At 50.4% G+C, this 19927-nt stretch overlaps 7 protein-coding genes across 7 annotated transcripts; 6 read left to right on the top strand and 1 right to left on the bottom strand.

Moving 5' to 3' along the window:
• Nucleotides 1–481: 481 nt before the first annotated feature.
• Nucleotides 482–2912, top strand: DEU56DRAFT_745016 (Pkinase-domain-containing protein; the record flags this gene model as incomplete). Its single annotated transcript, XM_041349124.1, has 2 exons — nt 482–590; nt 643–2912. The coding sequence occupies 2 exons, from the start codon at nt 482–484 to the stop codon at nt 2910–2912; spliced, it is 2379 nt and encodes a 792-aa protein (XP_041203798.1).
• On the bottom strand, nt 2901–3839 carry DEU56DRAFT_828683 (uncharacterized protein). Its single transcript, XM_041354432.1, has 3 exons — nt 3601–3839; nt 3323–3541; nt 2901–3272 (listed from the first exon to the last, which is right to left on the bottom strand). The coding sequence occupies exons 1-3, from the start codon at nt 3758–3760 to the stop codon at nt 2992–2994; spliced, it is 660 nt and encodes a 219-aa protein (XP_041203799.1). The 5' UTR covers nt 3761–3839; the 3' UTR covers nt 2901–2991.
• On the top strand, nt 3840–4588 carry DEU56DRAFT_828685 (mitotic-spindle organizing gamma-tubulin ring associated-domain-containing protein). The gene is made up of 4 exons (XM_041354433.1): nt 3840–3893; nt 3950–4012; nt 4070–4173; nt 4228–4588. The coding sequence occupies exons 2-4, from the start codon at nt 3961–3963 to the stop codon at nt 4291–4293; spliced, it is 222 nt and encodes a 73-aa protein (XP_041203800.1). The 5' UTR covers nt 3840–3893; nt 3950–3960; the 3' UTR covers nt 4294–4588.
• Nucleotides 4589–7981, top strand: DEU56DRAFT_828687 (uncharacterized protein). Its single transcript, XM_041354434.1, has 3 exons — nt 4589–5424; nt 5485–7560; nt 7616–7981. Exons 1-2 carry the CDS (start codon nt 4773–4775, stop codon nt 7542–7544), a joined length of 2712 nt encoding a protein of 903 aa, XP_041203801.1. The 5' UTR covers nt 4589–4772; the 3' UTR covers nt 7545–7560; nt 7616–7981.
• Nucleotides 7982–8282: 301 nt separating this feature from the next.
• On the top strand, nt 8283–10419 carry DEU56DRAFT_923760 (FAD binding domain-containing protein; the record flags this gene model as incomplete). The annotated part of the gene is made up of 10 exons (XM_041358539.1): nt 8283–8399; nt 8451–8609; nt 8661–8874; nt 8924–9024; nt 9074–9108; nt 9163–9342; nt 9393–9458; nt 9568–9592; nt 9645–9671; nt 9724–10419. Coding segments are annotated over 10 exons (1620 nt in total), but the record flags the coding sequence as incomplete, so codon positions are not given.
• A 111-nt stretch (nt 10420–10530) lies between these two features.
• On the top strand, nt 10531–16237 carry DEU56DRAFT_863695 (glycoside hydrolase family 13 protein). The gene is made up of 14 exons (XM_041355360.1): nt 10531–10904; nt 10959–11104; nt 11155–11741; nt 11792–12380; nt 12432–12943; nt 12998–13404; nt 13454–13550; nt 13606–14146; nt 14200–14667; nt 14723–15237; nt 15297–15383; nt 15432–15754; nt 15815–15895; nt 15956–16237. The coding sequence occupies exons 1-14, from the start codon at nt 10647–10649 to the stop codon at nt 16157–16159; spliced, it is 4815 nt and encodes a 1604-aa protein (XP_041203803.1). The 5' UTR covers nt 10531–10646; the 3' UTR covers nt 16160–16237.
• A 102-nt stretch (nt 16238–16339) lies between these two features.
• On the top strand, nt 16340–19926 carry DEU56DRAFT_828693 (topoisomerase II-associated protein PAT1). Its single transcript, XM_041354435.1, has 10 exons — nt 16340–16602; nt 16662–16796; nt 16851–17845; nt 17896–18208; nt 18261–18463; nt 18516–18667; nt 18715–18786; nt 18842–19178; nt 19231–19343; nt 19401–19926. The coding sequence occupies exons 1-10, from the start codon at nt 16410–16412 to the stop codon at nt 19741–19743; spliced, it is 2856 nt and encodes a 951-aa protein (XP_041203804.1). The 5' UTR covers nt 16340–16409; the 3' UTR covers nt 19744–19926.
• The last annotated feature ends 1 nt before the right edge of the window (nt 19927 follows it).

Genomic DNA, 19927 nt, shown 5'->3' on the forward strand with positions numbered 1-19927 from the left:
CACGGAATGGATATTGATGGCGGGAACGGGACCCTCCGCACGTGCTACTGAAAAGAAGAAGAAAGTTGCTTGAAGGGCGTGCAACGCCCTTGGAGGGGAGTATGTGGCGAAGCTGACAAATAACGATGACGAAATCAGCTGAACAGCGGATGAGCGCTTATGACAGCGGAGAAGCGCGTATACCATTTTGACTTGTGATTGTTGTTTTCTTACATATGATTTGTTTATCACGGGCTTCATACTAAATACCTACTTAAGTAGTATACCCTTGTACTGAAGCCCTAGTTCTTTTCCAATCAACCCAGACTTTTACCTGGCTATTGCGTTGTGGGAAGACTCTTCTTACCTTGTGCCGATTACTCAAGCATTACCCTTCGAGCAAGCGTCACATATTTGGTCCTATTTGGTTACTTTTGCACTCGGCTCCGAGACTCGGCGGCGCCCAGATCCTGTCAGCCCCTCCTTCCTTTTACTGACCGCTATGGACGACGACGAATATCCAAGGCTTCCGAGGCGGAATCGTAGCGAGGATGACCCAAAGATGATTGGACTATGGAAAGTTGGCAGAACTATTGGCAAGGGAAGCTCAGGTATCTATTTGGGTTGCTGCAAAGACTATGCGCTTTCACTGACTTCAAACAGGACGCGTGAGGATCGCACGACATTCAAAAACAGGGCAATACGCCGCCGTAAAGATCGTGTCCAAAAACGCCCTCATGAACTCTATCACCAAGCTCGCCGACTCCGCGGAACACATGCTTCTCAGCATCGAGCGCGAAATCGTAATCATGAAGCTCATCGACCATCCTAACATAATGCGCCTCTATGATGTATGGGAGACATCCAGCGAGCTCTATCTGATCCTAGAGTATGTGGAGGGTGGCGAGCTCTTCGATTATCTGTGCAATAAGGGGCGGCTATCCACCTTCGAAACATTGGGCTATTTCCAGCAAATCATCTCTGCAATCGACTATTGTCATCGACTCAACATCGCGCATCGAGACCTAAAGCCTGAGAACCTTCTCATGGATCAAAACAAGAATATCAAGGTCGCAGACTTTGGCATGGCAGCTTGGCAGGCAAGCTCCAAAAACGGATTACTCCAGACGGCGTGTGGAAGCCCTCATTATGCGGCCCCGGAGGTTATCATGGGGAAAGAGTACAACGGACGCGCTTCTGATATCTGGTCTTGCGGTGTAATTCTATTTGCCTTGCTTGTGGGACGCCTTCCTTTCGATGACGAAGACCTACCGACACTGCTGGATAAAGTCAAGTCAGGAAAGTTTGACATGCCAGCCGGCATCGATCCCTTGGCCAAGGATCTTATCACGAAGATGCTGCAGAAGGATGTTGTAAAACGCATCACGATCCCTGAAATTCTCACACACCCATTCTACCTTTCCCAAAAGCCAAAGCCTGTGGACGCGAGCACACCGAGGCTTAATGATATTGCAAGACCTCTCTCTACTCTTGAAGAAATTGATCAAGATATTCTTGCGAATCTTCGCACGCTTTGGCACGGTACGTCCGAGGAAGACATCAAAGCTAGCCTCAAGAGCTCCGAGCCAAACTGGCAGAAAGGCGTCTACCGACTGCTCACAGAATATCGGGACAAACACCTAGAAGATTACGATGAGGACGAGGAGGTAGCGCACAGGAAGACACGCAAGAAGAAATCGATTAGGAATGACCCTCAGGGCATGGCAAGGATCTCATCTCAAATACCCCATCTGGCACGTGCGCCTTCATTTCTTCCTCCTCGCGCAGCCCCTCCGACCCCACGTAGGGCAGCTGGTCGCACACTCCCTCCGCACAAGGATGACAGCGACTACGTACAGCTGGGCGCTCCTCGTATAACCTTTTGTTCGCCGACACCGCCACGTCCAGAGGCTGATCTCCGCTCTCCCTTATCATCATATATCACATCTCTTACATCCCCATTATCACCAATGCTCGGTTCTACGAATTTGCCCGCGATTGAAGTGCCGGAGCTCAAGGATGATAAGATGCAGTATTTCTTCCAGCAAATCGTGGAGCACCTCAATGCGATGGAGGCGCGCACCGCAGGCACACCCCATCTTGGCATTGGCAACTCCTCAGCTCCACCCACACCCGTCAATATGGAATTCGGCAATCTTCACAAAGGAAAAGCTGCACAGACTAGAAACTATTCATCGCCTCGGGAGATCATATACAATGCAGATATGAGGCACGAACGACACAGCCAGTTCGGGGAGGACGACAAGGAGAACCTATCTCTTGGGGTCACTGGACCCGGAATCATCAAGAAGTCATCTCTGCGGAGCAACGATGGTGACAGACGCCCTGCGTTGCGTGTGCAAATCATCGAGCCACCACACAACAAGCTACGCAAGAAGGGCGGCGACACCCCGGCCGCCGTCTCACCAGCATTTTCTGACAGCTCATTCACGCTTCCCTCGACACCGCGGCGGCGTTGGCTTGACAGTGTTTTTAGGTTCAAGCCGGTAACGTACCAGCTTCTGTCTACGCATGATGGGTTCACAACACGCGAGGAGTGCCGCCGAATGCTGGTGAACATGGGCGTCCGCGTGGTGCTTACGCATGCGGAAAATGCAGGAGTACTCAAATGCAAAATGGATGAGACGAGGGATCCGTCTGGAATTTTGCCAGCGCTGAAGTCGGTGCGGTTTCGGGTAGAGGTGCAGAGGCCGACGCCCGTGCAAATCACTGCTGGATATCAGGTCGTACTACACTTGATACAGGAGAGGGGCGCGTCGTCAAGCTTCCAGGCGATTTATTACAGGCTGAGAAGGAACTGGGAGCTGGACATTCCGCGAATGTTGATGGCGCCAAATAGTCCACTTTTCAGCCCCACAGAAACCGAGATGGGAGGGTACGAGTTTAGCGAGAGGTTGGTGTACGCCGATTAGATTGCTTGGACGATCTGTATGACATGTACATTATTTATGGTAGATACTGCCAACACTGGTATTCAAATTTGTGCCTTGGCTATGAGAGTGGACCATCCATCATCATCATCGTACTTGCGAACCGCGATGGTGGTTCAATGAGGAGTGCCTCGTCACGATCAGTGACCATAGCTTCATCGATTGCTTGCGGAGGAACTGATTCTTTGAGGGAATGGTGTTCCCCTTGTTTTGATACTACTGCAGACGTAGAATCTACACTGTTGATTCGGATGAAACGTAGGAGTTGGATGTAAGCAATTTCCTTTTGATCCCATTTGCGGAATAGATCAACGGTAGCTTCATGTGTAAGATCTGGCACATCTGTGCAGTACCATCAGAAGCAACCAGGGAGAATGATGACTCGATCTTACCCATCCCTGTGCGGTATTGTTCTGATTCACGGAGCTTGATCTCCTCCAGCTTGAGCTCTTTAGTACTTTTCGGTCGACCCTTGCGGCGAGCAGCTCTCTCCTGCTCGAGCTCATCGTCGTGGCGTGTTAACCACACGTTGCTAATGATAGCATGCAGCTCTTCGAGGGAGAGCATGCCTTCTGGAGGTATAGCATGGTAGAAAAATCCGTATACATCGGCTGGGGGTCACCTGCGGCATGAGAATATGCATGACATCAATAAAACATGGGGTACACACCTTGTGCAGATTGCTTCTTTGTTCGCTTTGATGCTGCGTCCGCTAGTTTTGCTTTTCGCAGCTGGACGCGGCTCAGCTGGCCGGCCTTGCGTGAGTCTGGGTGAAAAACTTTTTCTTTCTTTGGCCTCGAGGTGCTTTTGGGTGCTTTTGAGGGAGCCATCCTTGAAGCTTCGGAAGCAGGGTACTATGTGGTGGCTTTCCGCGAAACTGAGAGAATAATAATATTTATCTCCTTTCTGGGACTGTTGTCACTTGGAAGTGCCTCCCTCAGTTAAACTTCATCTAGGAGGCTCGTAAGTCAAAATTTCTCATCCGCTCATGGCAGTTTATCTAAATACTCTTCAAACAGGCGTTGGCTTGATGTCGTCTAAAGAGGCAGACAGAATTAGTGCTGCTCAGCAGACCCTTGACAGTGCGTTATCGATGTTGCACATGCGCCGTATTGCGGCCTCATGAATGCGGTTCTCAGCCCTCTATGAGATCTCGCAGCTGCTTAACACGCAACTTGATAAGGACACACTTGCGACATGCGTGGGTATGATAGAGAGTGGCGTCAACCCAGAGGCCCTTGCAGTATGCTGATTGATGTCCGAGTCATCTAAAGGTAGCTAATAAACACCCATGCAGGCTGTTATCCAGGAGCTGCGCCGTGAAGCCGCTGCTGTACAGAATTCACAGTCGGATGGGCGGTGAACCGATAAGTAGCATGGCGGTGATGCAAATTTCTCATCCGTTCGACGGCCGTCGGGTCCGAGTGCATGCGGATTTGCTTCAGGTCCTTTTCTTATCTTGGTTGAACAACGTTCAGGCAGGCAGTCCTCACTGTGCCACCTAACCTACCCTTTGAGGAGACCAGGCTTCATTTGTAACTTGGTTTGTTCTGAATGTAGTTATTACCAGTAGGACATTTGTAGACTTGGAACGCATCCGAGCCAGTTTGAACTCAGTTTGATGGCATGCCGTAGTTGCCGCGCCGGTTCGGTTGATCAAGAAACGCTTGCAAGGAGAGCTTTAGCAAGCGTTAAATTTATACCACCGCAAGGCAACTTTGGCCAGTCTTCTCACTAGTACTGGCCACCATTATCAACCTCCTCAACGTTCAAATACCTTTTCACGACGACCACGCGATCTTACTGACACTCTTTTCTTCTTGACGCCCGCTTCTCCCAGGCATGCAGCCTTCGCAGTTGGAGATTCAGCGCGAGGTCGAGGCTTTGCGAGACATTAGGCGGCGTTCTACAGCACAAGGTGGACCAGGCGCTCTCATTCTCGACCCTGATCTTCCGAATCCATCGTCTCCGACATCACCAACATCCAGCTATTGGTCTGCCACTCCGCCTCAGCAGTTACCAGATGGTGACACCAGCAGCGGCTCTCACGAAGACAGCTCAAGCTCAGAGGAGCGAAGCGCGGGCTTAGACGATCCTTTTCATCTTTTTTGGCTCCCAGCTCGTCTTCATCCCGAAATCGATCCGGGCCAGTTTAGCGCCTTTCTCAAGGAACATGCCCGTACTCCACCCCCAGATGGAGCCGCTGGACTTGTTCGATCAAGTTCTTTGAGCGTCCCTTCCACAGGCTTGGGACGCAAGCGTTCAATGCTCAGCAGGCAGTATAAACCATCAGAAAATGACCAGGTCGAGGACGAGGATGAGAAGATTGTCCCTTCGCGCCCCAATCGCACACCCCTCGCAAATACGCCACAGCTGACTATCAGCGACTTACAAAGGCTAGAAGCACTGGCAGAAGAGGCGTCCAAGAGTGACGATCCTACAAAACTTAGGAACGTGCTCAGGCGAAGTTTAAGCCTTAATGTATCTCCTTCAGGTCAGTATGCAGAATAACTTCCGGTCATCCTTAGCATCCGCTCAAGGCCCTTGTCTGTAGCCATGGACAAGATGGACGATATTTCTGACATGCCAGATGAGGCTGATGCACCTATCATCGTTCCTCCTCCCGGCCTAATTCTTCGTCGAGCTGCGCGCACCAAGATCCGCAAGGCCACCTTGCCTGGTGATGGCGGTGGTCATCGGTTTGGGCCCGGCCGCAGGCCTCGTGCTGCCACGCAAGCAGAACCGCGCACCTCCAGTGACCTGTCTTCCAGTGATCACGTTTCTTCAAGTGATCACGGTGATGTCACGGAAACAGGTAGACGACCTCGCGCACTTTCTAACGAAAGCATGACAAGTGATGGGCATACTTCGCAAACTGACGTGTTCATAGATGAAACACTCATCCTCGAAGCATACCTTTGTGATGTACCTGATGGTGAAGCCCCTTCGACCTCATCGCTCAACTCCAACCCCCCGTTATTGTCACTTTCCCTAGCACATGACGAGCTTCTACCAGCCCAAACCGAACCGAACATGGACGCGTCTACTAATGCGCTAGTTTTGCATCATCCTCAACCCCAGAGACTTCTGAGCGCCCCTTCTGAGGAGTCGTCTCGAACGCCGTCCCCTGATGCCCCCACCTTAGCATCATCTACCGAGGCTATAGCGGCATCTGGCCTCCCCCAGAAGATCCCAAGTCCTGTGCCGAAGAAGGAGAAGGACAGAAAGGGGCTATTCAAATGGGGCAGCGACAAAGGTGGGAAGAAGAACGGCAAGGATAGGGAACGTGAGAAGGAAGTGCAACGGGTGGAAAAGGAGAAGGAGGGCGGGTTCTTCGGGTCCTTGTTCAGCAGTAAGAAGAAGGCTGACGAGCAGGCCTCTCAGCCGCATACATACGGGTCTGGGCGAGAGGCTGCTACTGCCTTGCTCGGCCAGTCAAAATCCTCAAAACAGTATGTTCCCTCGCCATCGCCACAACTGCCCGGCGGGCAGGGCACGTATGCTCGATACCCTATCCATGTGGAACGCGCAATCTATAGATTAAGTCATATCAAGCTGGCAAATCCCCGAAGGCCACTGTACGAGCAGGTTCTCATCAGCAATCTGATGTTCTGGTATCTAGGTGTCATCAACAAGACGCAGAACCCTGCGGCGACTCCCGCGGCGCAAAATCAGCCAGCGGCTACCGCCCCGACCGCGTCCAATCCTGATAATGAACAAGTAGAGAGGGAGAGTGAACGTCAAGAAGCGGAAGAGAGGCAGAGGGTCGAGAATGAGCGGCTTGAGAGGCTGAGGGTGACGGAGCGCGAAAGAGAGCTTCAACTTCAGCAGCAGCAGCAGCAGCAACCACAGAAAAAGGAGTCACAAAGGAGAGGCGCACTTACAAAGCCACCCAGCGGATCGCAAGGAGCTCGAAGGGTCGCTGAAATGCCAATCAAGGGTCCTCAGTACGAGATGCAGCATCGGGAAATGGAGCAGCAATACAATGGATCCAGCTACGGATATGGTTCCCCATCTCCGACGCCGCCTGGTGGTGATCCAAGGGTGCAGCGACAGTCGAGTCCGCCAGTGCATGCGCCTCAGATTGTCCAGCCGCCATCGACAAGTTATGTGTACCCTGGATACTCGAGGCCTGGGGCAGTAGATCAACAACAATTTCCACCTGACACCAACCAGCCCGCTGAACCATGGGCTTCGTCATCCACTTCGGGAGCTCCGCCCCTGTCGCGCACACGATTAACTCCATCACCCCCTCCTAATCATGGTCCAGGTATTGCTATCACTCCACAGCAAGCTCCTGCACGCCGTTCTCGGTCTCCACCAGCGCAAAATAATAACAGATACTCTGCCAATGTATCATCCGTCCCTAACCGTGTCCAAGCCACACGGAGCACAACACGCTCATTATCTGCGACGGCGACTGCGGGCGCTACTCCTTCGCCCCTCCCCGCAGATGGGAAGACCAGGAAGGTGACCAGTGCGCATGCTGTCATGGCAACGCCACACAACAGAAGACCAAGAGCACATGCAGAACCTCCACTTCCGCCCCGCACAGAGCGGGGCGAGGAGGAAGATGTCCCCCTAGCAGTGTGGCAACAGCAACGCCGAAAATGATTTCTGGGTGGTTAATGTGGGTGCAGGTCTCTTTGGTCGATACACGCTCTTTCACTGACGACATAATTAAGTTTTACCAATTTCGCGCTTTCGCCTTCCATTCGCTAAATTGCTTTTACATCTCCCTGAGCTTGTAACCCTGACATTGGTCTCAGCCATCTAAGACCCATCACGTTCAGGATATTCTTGGGATAAGTCATTCACCCATCGGACCATTTTACCATATAGTACTACTGCTTTATTCCCCCAGCATTACGTTGTATTTGCGTCGTTCAGCAGAAGCACCGCGGCATCTTCCTGCTTATACGTTCGTTGTATTCACAGTGGACTCGTAATCAAGGATCTATTAGAATTTGGACGTTAGTGATTCTTTCTGACATCGGTTTTTTTTTGGCGCAAGGAAGGAATTCAAGTTTCTTCCGGTGAGACAGTAGGAGAAGGCTCATGTCGTCATTGTGTGTAGTCGCCAGGGCAGGTGCTTTTTTATAACGTCTCGTTCCCTTCAGCATCTTTCATTTCACCAAACACCTCCAGCTTCCTCTCACAGGGTCTCGTGAGATGAGCCGCCCGCCGACTGATAACTCTATATAAATGGTGAGCCTGTGATATCGGACAGCTAGTGGAGGACCCGTCGTATCGAGTCATTGACTTTCAGCATGGACAGCTTGCCTCCAGTCCTCGTCGTGAGTTTGCTCGCGAATCTTACGTACTCCTGGCTGATCCTCTACCTTTGAGGTTGGGGCCGGTCTTTCTGGTCTTACTGTTGCCTTGACGCTCCTTCAAAATGGTATACCGGTGAGAATTATCGAAAGAAATGTCGAGCATAGACAAGGACAGCGGGGCGCAGGGATCGCAGTGCGTCAATTTTGCGCTTTGCTTTGAATTTCCTCCAATCACAAGTTGCAGCCTCGTGGCATGGAAGTGTACCATTTCCTTGGAGTAAATGAGATTGGCAGGGACAAGCAGCCAATCCTCCCGCTTCGGACATACCATGTGGGAGGAAAGGAACCATTGCAAACCCTACCCATGTTTCCGTCCTATGAGGCAACACCCTCACGGCCATATGTAAGTTGGCTTTAATAAACGATTATGACGGGTTGATTCAGTGTTTATCAGATTAACTACGCTTTTCTTGGTCAAGATATCATGGAGGGACATTTACGAGAACATCTTGCGAAGTACTCCTGTTTTGTGGAGCTCGGAACCGAGCTCCGTTCCTTCCAACAGTACTCGACACATGTTGAAGCACGGATCGGAAAGGTTTCTGATCCTGGCCACCCCGAAGAGGTTATAAATGTAGAATGGCTAATTGGAGCGGACGGCGCGAGGGGTGATTAACATGCTCATGGTACTGATATGTCTTAACGTTTGTCCCTTAGGTGTCGTACGAAAGAACCTCGGAGTAACGTTTTTAGGGGAGACACGAGATGAATCAGCGATGCTGGTTGGTGACGTTAAGGTAGGGGGTTTGGATGAGGATGTAAGAGAATCTTTGGGATTACTGTGATACTACTGACCGAGTTTATTAGCATTGGCATATATGGGGAACGATGGGCTCAGATCTGTGAGCATCATGTGCTTGTAGACTATTAGCCCTGCTGACTATGAAAGTCAATAGCGTCGCCCTCCGAGCAACGAAGGACTTGGGCGAGGGTGGATTTGTACTATTTGCAAGTGGCCGAGGAATCAACGCAAAAGTACTTGCTACTGACAATGACGCCCTCTTCGAATGGATGCAAACTGTGACAGAGAGGGACGATCTGACATTTGAGAGAGTACACTGGGTGTCCGAGTTTAGGTACGAGCTCTTTTTCAAAGCAAGTTTACATCTGAACGACTGTGATGCAGACCAAATATTCGGATGGCTAATAAGTTTGGGGATGGAAGAGTATTCATTGTTGGAGGTGCGTATGGGTACCGCGGGTTTCACCAATCCACTAATATCGTCCATTCGTAGATGCAGCACAGTCAGTAGCCATTTTGTCATTATCATATTCAGCTGATCACCCTTTTTATCTCGCAGCGTCCATAGCCCCACTGGCGGACAGGTGCATCCAAGTTCTTAGCTGGCTTTGAAGAGAGTTCTGATATTCTTCACAGGGAGCCAACTCCAGTGTCCAGGATTCTGTATGTTCCATACATCGGTCTGTGCCCACTCTGACGAACTTTGTGTTTCTAGCTCAACCTTGGATGGAAGCTTGCTCTCGTGGTTAAAGGATTCTCTCCCCCATCCTTGCTTGAAACCTACACCGAAGAACGCCTCCCCGTAATCGCCGAGATGTTGAAATTGACGACATTCCTGCTTGACAAAAATATCGAAACAGACAGGGAATGTCAAGGCACAAGCTGGCAGCGGGGCCACGAGTACTTTCAACTCGGCGTGAACTACAGAGGCAGCCGCATCACCCTCGATGAAGATCAGTCGGGACAGGTTGAAGCGAATCCTTATGGGGACTTCAAAGCTGAGACTCTACGATCAGGCGATCGGGCACCCGATGCGCCTGGACTGCGACCCCTTGGATCATTACACGACCCAAAATTGAGGCTGTTTGATGTGTTTAAATCGCATTGTCACACAGCCCTCGTCTTCGCCAATGATTCTATGCAGGCCGGGCCCATTCGGACCGAATTGGAAAGGCTTCCAAGGGGCATCCTCCATTCTCTTCTGTTACTTCCAGAAGGATCAAGCGATTCAAATCGCTATGGAGTCGATGGAGTGGTAATTGATACGCGAGGGCATGCTTATGATGCATATAAGGCAAAGAAGGGACAGTTGAAAGTTGTCATTGTGAGGCCAGATGGAACGATTGGAGCGATTGTTCGAGACATTGGGGGGATACGAAGATACTTCAGAATGATTCTCTGGAACATCGAAACGACTTGAAACGCGGCTGTGAAGCTAGAGTACAGAGTAGGGTCTAGACATTATCAATATCGTGTGTCGTGTAACAAGGGGAAGCCTTCCCATTTTGGCGGCCGGGCCCAGGTCTTGACGTCACTCTCACAACTTGCCATGAAAACATCATATACTAGGTCTATCAAGCTCCGCTCCGCGCCATTTCCACCGTATTCCTTGTATTACTTACCAGCTCCCTCAGTGTTATGGCGAATGCAGCGGATGAACTCGATAGAGTGACACAGAATCAAGTCCCATCTCTTCCACATCTAAATCAGACAGATTCAAGTACAAACATCGCATTCCACGGAGTCCAAGCGCTCGATGGCGATCCAATGACGCCAAAGACACCAGCAGATGAAGGAAAGGAATATTTTCTCAGTGAACGGAGCGCAGATGAGCGGCCGATATGCGTCTACGAGCTGAGATTGGATCCCGATGGTGGTCCCAACAAAGACCGATCTGTGAGTGCAACTGGTGTCGCTCTAATCCATCGCAACCAAGTTGAAATTACGTAGTATATCCGCCTTCCGCCAGCATATACGCCATATATCTTGCGTGTCTCTCTTGACGCAGGCACACCAGCTTCAAAGAATGGCGTGTTCAAGACTAATTTTCCTTTGGATGGCGGCGTGTTCGAACGGAACAAATTTGTTGAGCGCGAGTGAGTCTCGCATACGTATTCAAGACATGCTGATTTTAGACGTCGTATAGGCTTCCTAGTAACTTCTCGAAACCTATTCAAGTGGATTTGCCCATCTCTCATGCGGGAGCATTCAAGTATTGGGTCGAGTACGACGGTGAAGTTCCTGGAGAACGTGCTAAAGGGAGAGAAGGTTACTTCAATATAGATCCAATCTTGCGCACCAAAGCGCGATCCCCGATTCTTTCGTCAGATCTGAAGCCACTGACTCCTGCTCAGGGCGGCGCAGTTCTTTCACCAGAAACTGTATACTTACCTCTTGACGGTCTGGCTATACTCACTGTTGTCTCGAAATGGATGGGCCCAATTTCCAACTGGCGAGAACACTTCGCAGAGGCAGGCGATCGTGGTTATACCATGTTACATTGGACACCACTACAAGAACGGGGCTCGAGTGACAGTCCATATTCCATCAAGGACCAGAAACGCTATGATCCCTCGATCTTTATGGGCAGTGTCGACCCAGGTACTATCGACGCTCAGGTCGAGGAGATTCTGCGCGTGGCAAAAGAAGAATACGGTCTACTTAACTTAACAGATGTCGTGTTAAATCACACTGCTAGCGACAGCCCCTGGCTCGTCGATCACCCAGAGGCTGGTAAGTAGCAGGAACACGGTACTGGAAGTCGCAGTCTAACACATTGCCAGGGTACAGCCCAGCGAATACCCCGCATCTTACTCCCGCTTTGGAACTCGATACCGCGATCCTGGAATTTTCTTCATCTGTTGCATCGAAGGGCCTCCCTACACAAGTTCAATCCGAAGCAGATATTGACGTGCTCATGACTGGACTAGCCAAGTCCATCAAGGCGCGCGACATGTGGCAGTATTATGTCCTTGATGTTGAGCGGGAGAAAGAAGTGGTGAAAGGTGCGATAAAGAATGGGAAAATTGTACCATGGAGTGGCCCCGACGTGGCTGGAAAATCTATAATTGCACTGGCCAAAGTTGTTAAGACCTCATCTATTGTTGCAGGTCTCGACGAACTAGGTTCACGCTATGGCGCTCGCTCAGACGGCGAGATGGCAGCAGGACTTATCCAAGCAGCGTGTGTAAACATCGCATACGATGTCGATACCCTGGTGGAAACTTGGGGTCGCGTGGTTGACGCGATCAATGTTCCCCTCTACGAGGAGTGGGAAAAGGACACAAAAATTGCCCTAGATCACGTTAAGAGTCGCCTGAAGTATACTCGGCTGGAGGAGAATGGTCCAAAGCTTGGTGAGATTTCAGCGAGGTAAGCAACGAAACTCTATCTCGACTATACACACACTAATTTTGGGAGTAGTTGTCCTCTCGTGGAGCCATACTTCACTCGTTTAATGCCGCCTGGTCCATTTGACCCGGTGAAATATAGCGTCGCCAATAACGGCTGGATATGGGATGCGGACCCACTTCAGAATTTTGCCCTCCCACCCTCAAAGGCTTACCTCCGGCGCGAGGTCATTGTATGGGGTGATTGCGTGAAGCTTCGATACGGGTCGGGGCCGACTGATAATCCATGGCTTTGGGGACATATAATGTCATACGTGAAGATGCTCGCAGCCACATTCGATGGTTTTCGTATCGATAATTGCCACTCGACGCCGTCGCATGTTGGTGTTGCAATGCTCGATGCGGCACGTGTCATTAATCCAAATCTTTACGTTTGTGCCGAGCTCTTTACGGGCAGCGAGGAGATGGATCTGGTATTCGTGCAGAGGTTAGGAATCAACAGTCTGGTTAGGGAAGCAGGTAATGCCTGGGATCCAAAGGAGTTCTCGAGAGTTATGTATCGATTCGGGCTTGGAAAACCGCTTGGTGAGTCGCAAAGGTGATCGTGGAGCGTAGTGGATATTGATGTACCCCTTATAGGATCTATGGACAGCGCATGCTTGAAAAGCCTGGAACAACTCGATCCTCCCTTCGGAAAGGGACCAACGCGTCCATGCATCATTAGCCCTCTAAACGGCTCCGTGCCTCATGCGCTCATGTACGATCTCACGCATGACAACGAGTCTTATCTTGACAAGCGTTCTGCCGAGCATGCACTATCCGTCGCTGGCATTGTGACATTTGGTTACTGTGCAGTTGCTTCGGTGAAAGGTTTTGACGATCTGTATCCGAAGCTACTGAATTTGGTTGAAGAGAAGCGGCAATATGAGCTAACCCGACTTGGCGAAAACTCGGGCATTGGAAGGGCAAAAAGATTGCTCAATGGCTTGCATCGGGAAATGGTTCTTGGTGGGTTCGAGGAGGGCCATTACTGGCAAGAGGGCAATGTAAGTATATGATTGGGCTTGCTTCGTGCGGATGCTCAAATTCAAACAGTATATTCTCGTTCAGCGGATGCATCCAACATCCCAGAAGGGTTATCTGCTCATTGCCCACACTGCGTTCTCAAAGGGCTCGAAAGACCGCGGCATCGGTACGTGCTACAGTATGATGTATTCGTCTCACCCTAACTAGTTTTCGATGAATAGTGAACACTGTAGATTTGGTGCGCACCAGAGCTAGATTCGTATATGGCGCTTCGACAGAGTTTTCGTCATACGAAACGCCGTATGACTCTGACACAATCCGGGGGCTTCCTGGGAAGCTGGTCGAAATGCCCGATATTTCCGTCCCGCAGATATCGCATGATGATGCACCGTTCTGCAGGATTACAGTTCCAGAATACTTCCCGCCCGGAAGTATTCTCATTTTTGAAGTTGAGGTTCAAAACCTGGACGATGAGTTGGACACCTTCTGTGCCTCGGATGCAGACAAAGCCTTTGGCGACCTTGACCTCGTTGATTTGAACGTTGTATTATATCGCGCGGATGTTGAAGAAAGGGATGCAACCAGTGGCGATATTGGTGTCTATGATGTTCCCGGCTTTGGTAAGCTGACTTATTGTGGGCTGGAGGGATGGATGCATCCTCTTCGGCACATCATGAGGTACAACGATCTTGGACATCCACTGTGCGAAAATATCAGGCAAGGGCTTTGGGCACTCGACTACATTTGTTCAAGAATGCACAAGTAGGTGCTCATTTACTTATTTGCCTCTGGTGTAGCTGAAAAATTCTCGCCAGGCAAACAATTCAGTTCCCGAAACTTGTGCAGCCGGCGCAGTGGTTCAAAGAGCGGATAGAGCGCATCAAAGCCTCTATTCCTTCTTATTTGCGTCCAAAGTACTTCGCTATATTGATATCTACTGCATACAAAGCCGCTCGCCGTGCAGCGATCGAACAATGCTCTGAGTTCGTGTCCGCAGGGCACGATTTCACGCAGAGTCTCGCGATGTGCGCCATTCAGATGCATGGAAGGGTACAATCCGCATCCCTTGATCCGGCCAAATCCACCCCATCGCTGGCAGCTGGACTGCCGCATTTCACCACAGGGTGGGCACGTTGTTGGGGTCGTGACGTCTTCATCTCTTTAAGGGGGCTGTTTTTGACCACGGGCAATTTCGAGGACGCCAGAAAACACATACTCGCTTTTGCGTCGACTTTGAAGCATGGACTGATCCCTAATTTGCTGGACTCCGTCAAGAAACCACGGTACGAATCAAGATACGAAATCATTTTCGTTTTCATTATCTGATGCCCTTCTTAGGTATAATTCGAGGGATTCACCGTGGTGGATGTTACAAAACATTCAAGATTATGTGGCCAGCGCGCCTGATGGTCTGTCGATCCTATCGGAGCCGGTTAAGCGTAGATTCCCTGTAGATGACACCTGGGTCGCATGGGATGATCCGCGCGCGTACGCATACACGAGCACTCTTGCGGAGATCATCCAAGAAATACTTCAGCGTCACGCAAGTGGAATCGCATTCCGCGAGCATAACGCTGGCCCCGACATTGACATGCAGATGAAGGACGAGGGCTTCAACATAGATATTCGAGTCGACTGGGAAACGGGGTTTATTTTCGGGGGGAATCAACACAATTGTGGGACTTGGATGGATAAGATGGGCGAATCTGAGAAGGCGGGCACTAAGGGGATTCCCGGGACACCGAGAGACGGCGCGCCGGTTGAGATCACCGGTTTGCTGAAAAGTACGCTGCGATGGCTCGATACGCTGTCGAGCATTGGAAGTTTCCCATACAAGGGCGTTGAAGCGACGAGTGAGACTTTTTTTACTGATTTGTTATATAATGCACTAAAATGTTCATTTATATTGAAGTTAATGGGCAGGATGCCTTTATCACCTACAAGGCTTGGAGTGACATCATACAAGAGTCCTTCGAAAGATGTTATTATGTTCCCCTGAGTAAAACTGTCATTTTCGTTGTCATACGGCATTCTTATTCTTAAACAGACGTCGACGATGACTCGCGCTATGATGTGAATCCTGCTATCATCAATAGAAGGGGTATCTACAAGGATGTGTACGGTTCTGGTTCAGGCCGGGAATGGTCCGATTACCAGTTCAGACCAAATTTCCCGATCGCTATGACTGTAGCGCCAGAGCTGTTCGATGCTCAACATGCTTTGCATGCACTCCGCCTCGCTGACAACATCTTACGAAGCCCGCTTGGCATGAAAACCTTGGACCCCAGTGACATGCAATATCGGTCTCAATATGACAACTCTAATGACACTACGGACCGGTCTGTTGCAAAGGGACTGAACTATCATAATGTAAGTTTGAGTGATGCATTGTGTCATAATACGTGTCTAAGTGGCGTGCTTGCACTGAAGGGCCCTGAGTGGGGTTGGCCGCTTGGATATTTCCTCCGCGCTTACCTCTACTTCGACACGCGATTTGGTGCAGGCAAAGAGGTCAGTGCAGATTTTCACAGACGGTCCCAACCTATGCGAGCTAACGGACACTGGTTGCAGGATACAACTCAGACCCTCCACCATCTTCATAAGATTTTGCTCACCCCTAAACATCATATCCAGAGTGACCCTTGGGCAGGCATCCCCGAGCTGACAAATAAAGATGGACAGCATTGTGCCGATTCATGTAATACTCAAGCCTGGAGCGCCAGCACGTTGTTAGACTTTTTGGAAGAGGTTCATGGAATGGGGTCATGTAAATGACTACGAGAATACGTTTGACAATTTTTTTTGTAGGAAATATTTGTAGTTGAAAAGAAGCGCATCAAACTTTACACTGTCACTGATCTGAGAAGCGTTAGAGAAGCGCACAAATTTACGTTGGGAATTTTGGCGGTTCTGGTGTAAGTCTCGTGTATGGTCATGTTTGTTGCGGGGAGATGGGCTTGTAAGTCTTGATTCCAACTTTCGCAATCAGACTCATCAGCTCGCTGAGAGTTCTCCTCTCTTTCTTATGTCTTTCTTTGGGTTCGAAAGTAGCAATTTAGAACAAGAAAAGAAGAAATTTTCGGAAGGAGGCCTCCAGGAAACCGAGGACCTTGCGGTCTACACCTGGGGTGAAGAGAGCTATGACGGGCTAGGAGATGCACTCCTTGAAGGCGGCGATGAACTGAACGACGAGACCTTTGGTGCGACAGGTGCTGTCGGTGAGATGCAATCATCATTGGCAAGGGCAAAGGAGTGACAATAATGTCTGCTCTACCAGGCAAAGACTTTGATTTTGCGAGTCAAACTCTCCCTACGCCCATAGGAAGTACACGTGGCAGGTTCACTCCTGCTGCAGAGCCTTTCAGAGAGCGGACACCTGTGATTGAACCTGCGTCGAAGTCCCGTGATCGAGGTATGTGTTCAGATACACCCAATCTGTTTCGGTTCTCATCGTTTTCCGTCACAGGGCTTTCTCCAGCTCCAAAATCCCTCGAGTCAATATGGGACGACAAGTCGCCGTTCTCCATGCTAAGCCGTGCTGCAGGTCATCAGCGTGCACCCTCCAATTTGATGAAGTCTCCGTACCCGCCTTCGAGGTCCCCAGCGCTCAATGCATACGCGGACCACCGGCCTCTCAGTCAACAACAGCCCATCTCTCACGGTATCACCCAAACGGGCGTTCGTACTCTACAGGAGATTGAGGCTGAAATGCGGGCTGCTCAGCAGAAGCGCAAACAGCAAGAAGAGATGCTTCTGCAAGTCCAGCTGCAACAAGAGTTGCAAAGAGAGGAAGAACTCCGCAGACAAGAAGAGTTACGTAGGCAAGAAGAGTTCCGCATGCAAGAACTTGAACGGCAAGACCATCAGAGGCTCCAACAGGAACATTTGCTTGCAGACCGCATGCGAGCTCGTGTGGAGCAAGAACAGCAGCTTCGCTTGCAACAGCAAGCCCGAATGTCTACTCCGCGAGTAGTTTCTCATCTCGCGCCATCCCCTCGCTTCAATCAGCAGCACCAACACCAGCAGCAAATACTCCTCCTCCAACAAGAACAGGAACGTCAGCAGCAGGAGCGGTTGAAGGAGCTTCAAGATCGCCTCCGCATGGAAGAACTCGAACGGCAGCTTCGCGCCCAGCAACTATCCCAGTTGCAGCAGCAGCAGCCGAATTTGCTGGCGCGCAGACAGTCTCCTTACGCAGACACGCAACGTCGCACGCACTCTCCTGCCACTGACTCTCAGTATGCACTGTTCAATCAGCAAAACACTCAATACATGCCCCAGAGCATCCAGCTGCAACAGAGGCTTTTGTCAGAGATGGCGCAAGTCGAGTTTATGCGCGATATGCAGGGCATCAGTCAGGCTGAACAAGAAGCATTGCGGGTTGAGGCCATGCGTAAGATCATGGAAACCGAGCGGATGGAGGAGAGGCGCCGTCGCAAGGCTGCCAAGATCGCACACATGGTGATGCCCTCAAATCCGCCCACTTAACTCACGCTCATGATGATTTGCAGTCTCGCTATAATGATCTGATGACTCAATCTGATAAGGATTTTATTACTCGTATCCAAGTCTCGCAGCTCGTTACACAGGATCCCTACGCCGAAGACTTCTACGCTCAGGTTTATGGTGCTATCCTTCGTTCACGATTAGGACTCCAGTCACAGGATGAGCGCGTGATCAAATTTGGCTCCAGTGGCGGCGTCGGTCTCGGACTGGCACAAAAGGGCAGTGGCAGAAGGCAGAGTGCGATGCAAAAGATGGAAGCCCAGGTCGAACGCATCGTCAACAACGCGCGGCTTAGGGAGAAGGAAAAGGGATTGCACTGTACGTCTTCCATGAGCTTTATCTATCTTTCTGGTGCTCAGCGCTTCGAAAGCATTACACAGTCTCCAGGGCGCTCTTGGTAAAACATCTGGCCGTAGTTACAAGGCAGCACCGCGACAACTTTTGCAGGTCGATGCATCTTCAGCGACTCCTACTATGTCCGGTACCCATCCTCACATATCCAAAGAAGATGGAAACGGTGCCGCACAAGAGGCTGCGAAACTCGGTCGCGAGGCGCTCGGACAAGCTGCTGGAGTGCGTTTCAATGCCTGCGTTCTAACATTAACGTTTTATGTGTTGTATCTAGAGCGACGCCGTGGTGCGCAAGGACCCACTCACCCAACGCCAAATACTTGTTGTGTTGGAAGGGCTTTATGATCTTGTCCTGAATATTGAGCAACTCAGGCGAGATCAGCCTCTAGAGGAAGACGAGGAAGACGAGGAAACTTTTGTCGCATGGTATTTCGTCAACTTCTTATCGGGAAACAGCACTGATAGTTCTTCAGGTCAACGACATACAATGATCTTGTCGAGCAAATATGGATGAATTTGAAGGTCATGTTGCCTCTTGAAACGAGGTGGGTTACGGTATGCTTTAAAACTGTTTCGTTTTTTTTTGATGTATAATCTCAGTGATCCCCACCCATTTGTCTCTCTACTTACGCCAGTCAAGGGGAAAAAGATTCTGCCGCGGCTCAGCCGTCACATTGCGCCGCCTAGGATGCTCACGCTACTTACGCTTTTGGTCGCCTGCTTCTCTCAGCTTGATGTTGTCAAGCATGCCCCTCTTCTCGACTCACTGGAGGAAACTCCCAAACGTCAGGACGTCGAGCGACAGACCCAAGCGTTTCTGGGAAGTGTTCTACAGAGTATCTTGCCTGTGGTAGCGAAAGCTGAGCTGAGGGTCATCACTGGGCTGCTTGGATTACTCTTGGACCGCACCAACATTGTGATCTCTGCTCAGACTCGGGTACGAGCATTTTGTCTCACCTTGCACGGAGTTACTTATCCATCGTACTCAGCCTGGCATCGCCATGTTAACGTTGTTCTTGAGCCGAGTTGAGATTGTCAAACAGGGCATGAGTAGCGCGCAAGAGTCCTCAGAAATACCAACGCCTGCGGAAGCTCAACAGTGGTATGCAATTTTGCAGTTTGGAAAAAACGGTCTACTCTAATATAGGATCGTTCGCAGGCAAACCATGTTTGATCATCTATTCCAACTTTTGATGCCCCATTTCGTGCTCTTATTTCCCTCAACTCGTCTTGTTGCCCAACCCCTCCCCGTAGCGGCTCCCCTCCCACCCACGGACATCCTTGACCAGCCCGTTTGGCAATTCCTTGCCGCACTGGCACTTCACGCCTCTCCCGAGCAACAATCTATTCTCGTCACCAGCCTACGCGAAAAAGTACTGGATATCGTGACAAGTGTCAGCAAGGGCTGGGTAGCAGATGAGGAGGAGCGACAGACGAAGCTTGCTAATGTCAATCTCTTCCTCCATGCGCTTGGGCTGGACAGTTCGCAAATATCAGTATGATTCTGGTTGTGGTTCGGACAACATCATGTATCACTATCATTACTCGCGTCCTTAGAAAGATAAAATTACTCGTGGCTTGTCACTCATGCAAGCAAAATGGGCTGTTCGTTTGCTTAATTACCTTAGATTGAATCGATTTATGTGTTTGCTGCAGCATATTATGTTGAAACGTCGCTTTGATATT

This window comes from Suillus clintonianus, assembly GCF_016758775.1.
Source record: "Suillus clintonianus strain FC179 chromosome Unknown DEU56scaffold_103, whole genome shotgun sequence".
Classification (NCBI taxonomy): Eukaryota; Fungi; Basidiomycota; class Agaricomycetes; order Boletales; family Suillaceae; genus Suillus; species Suillus clintonianus.

What these genes read in the sequence shown, in the direction of transcription:
- DEU56DRAFT_828683 (XM_041354432.1), bottom strand. Translation starts at nt 3,760, where the DNA reads ATGGCTCCCTCAAAAGCACCCAAAAGCACCTCGAGGCCAAAGAAAGAA. An exon ending in AAAGAAGCAATCTGCACAAG is followed by an intron (nt 3,542 to 3,600) that starts GTGTGTACCCCA and finishes GGTGACCCCCAG; the next exon opens with CCGATGTATACGGATTTTTC. An exon ending in ACAATACCGCACAGGGATGG is followed by an intron (nt 3,273 to 3,322) that starts GTAAGATCGAGT and finishes GGTACTGCACAG; the next exon opens with ATGTGCCAGATCTTACACAT.
- DEU56DRAFT_828685 (XM_041354433.1), top strand. Translation starts at nt 3,961, where the DNA reads ATGTCGTCTAAAGAGGCAGACAGAATTAGTGCTGCTCAGCAGACCCTT. An exon ending in TGCTCAGCAGACCCTTGACA is followed by an intron (nt 4,013 to 4,069) that starts GTGCGTTATCGA and finishes TGCGGTTCTCAG; the next exon opens with CCCTCTATGAGATCTCGCAG. An exon ending in TCAACCCAGAGGCCCTTGCA is followed by an intron (nt 4,174 to 4,227) that starts GTATGCTGATTG and finishes ACACCCATGCAG; the next exon opens with GCTGTTATCCAGGAGCTGCG.
- DEU56DRAFT_828687 (XM_041354434.1), top strand. Translation starts at nt 4,773, where the DNA reads ATGCAGCCTTCGCAGTTGGAGATTCAGCGCGAGGTCGAGGCTTTGCGA. An exon ending in CCTTAATGTATCTCCTTCAG is followed by an intron (nt 5,425 to 5,484) that starts GTCAGTATGCAG and finishes CCTTGTCTGTAG; the next exon opens with CCATGGACAAGATGGACGAT.
- DEU56DRAFT_863695 (XM_041355360.1), top strand. Translation starts at nt 10,647, where the DNA reads ATGGCGAATGCAGCGGATGAACTCGATAGAGTGACACAGAATCAAGTC. An exon ending in CTTGGTGAGATTTCAGCGAG is followed by an intron (nt 12,381 to 12,431) that starts GTAAGCAACGAA and finishes TTTTGGGAGTAG; the next exon opens with TTGTCCTCTCGTGGAGCCAT. An exon ending in GATTTGGTGCAGGCAAAGAG is followed by an intron (nt 15,896 to 15,955) that starts GTCAGTGCAGAT and finishes CACTGGTTGCAG; the next exon opens with GATACAACTCAGACCCTCCA.
- DEU56DRAFT_828693 (XM_041354435.1), top strand. Translation starts at nt 16,410, where the DNA reads ATGTCTTTCTTTGGGTTCGAAAGTAGCAATTTAGAACAAGAAAAGAAG. An exon ending in GAAGGAAAAGGGATTGCACT is followed by an intron (nt 18,209 to 18,260) that starts GTACGTCTTCCA and finishes GCGCTTCGAAAG; the next exon opens with CATTACACAGTCTCCAGGGC. An exon ending in CGCTCGGACAAGCTGCTGGA is followed by an intron (nt 18,464 to 18,515) that starts GTGCGTTTCAAT and finishes TGTTGTATCTAG; the next exon opens with AGCGACGCCGTGGTGCGCAA.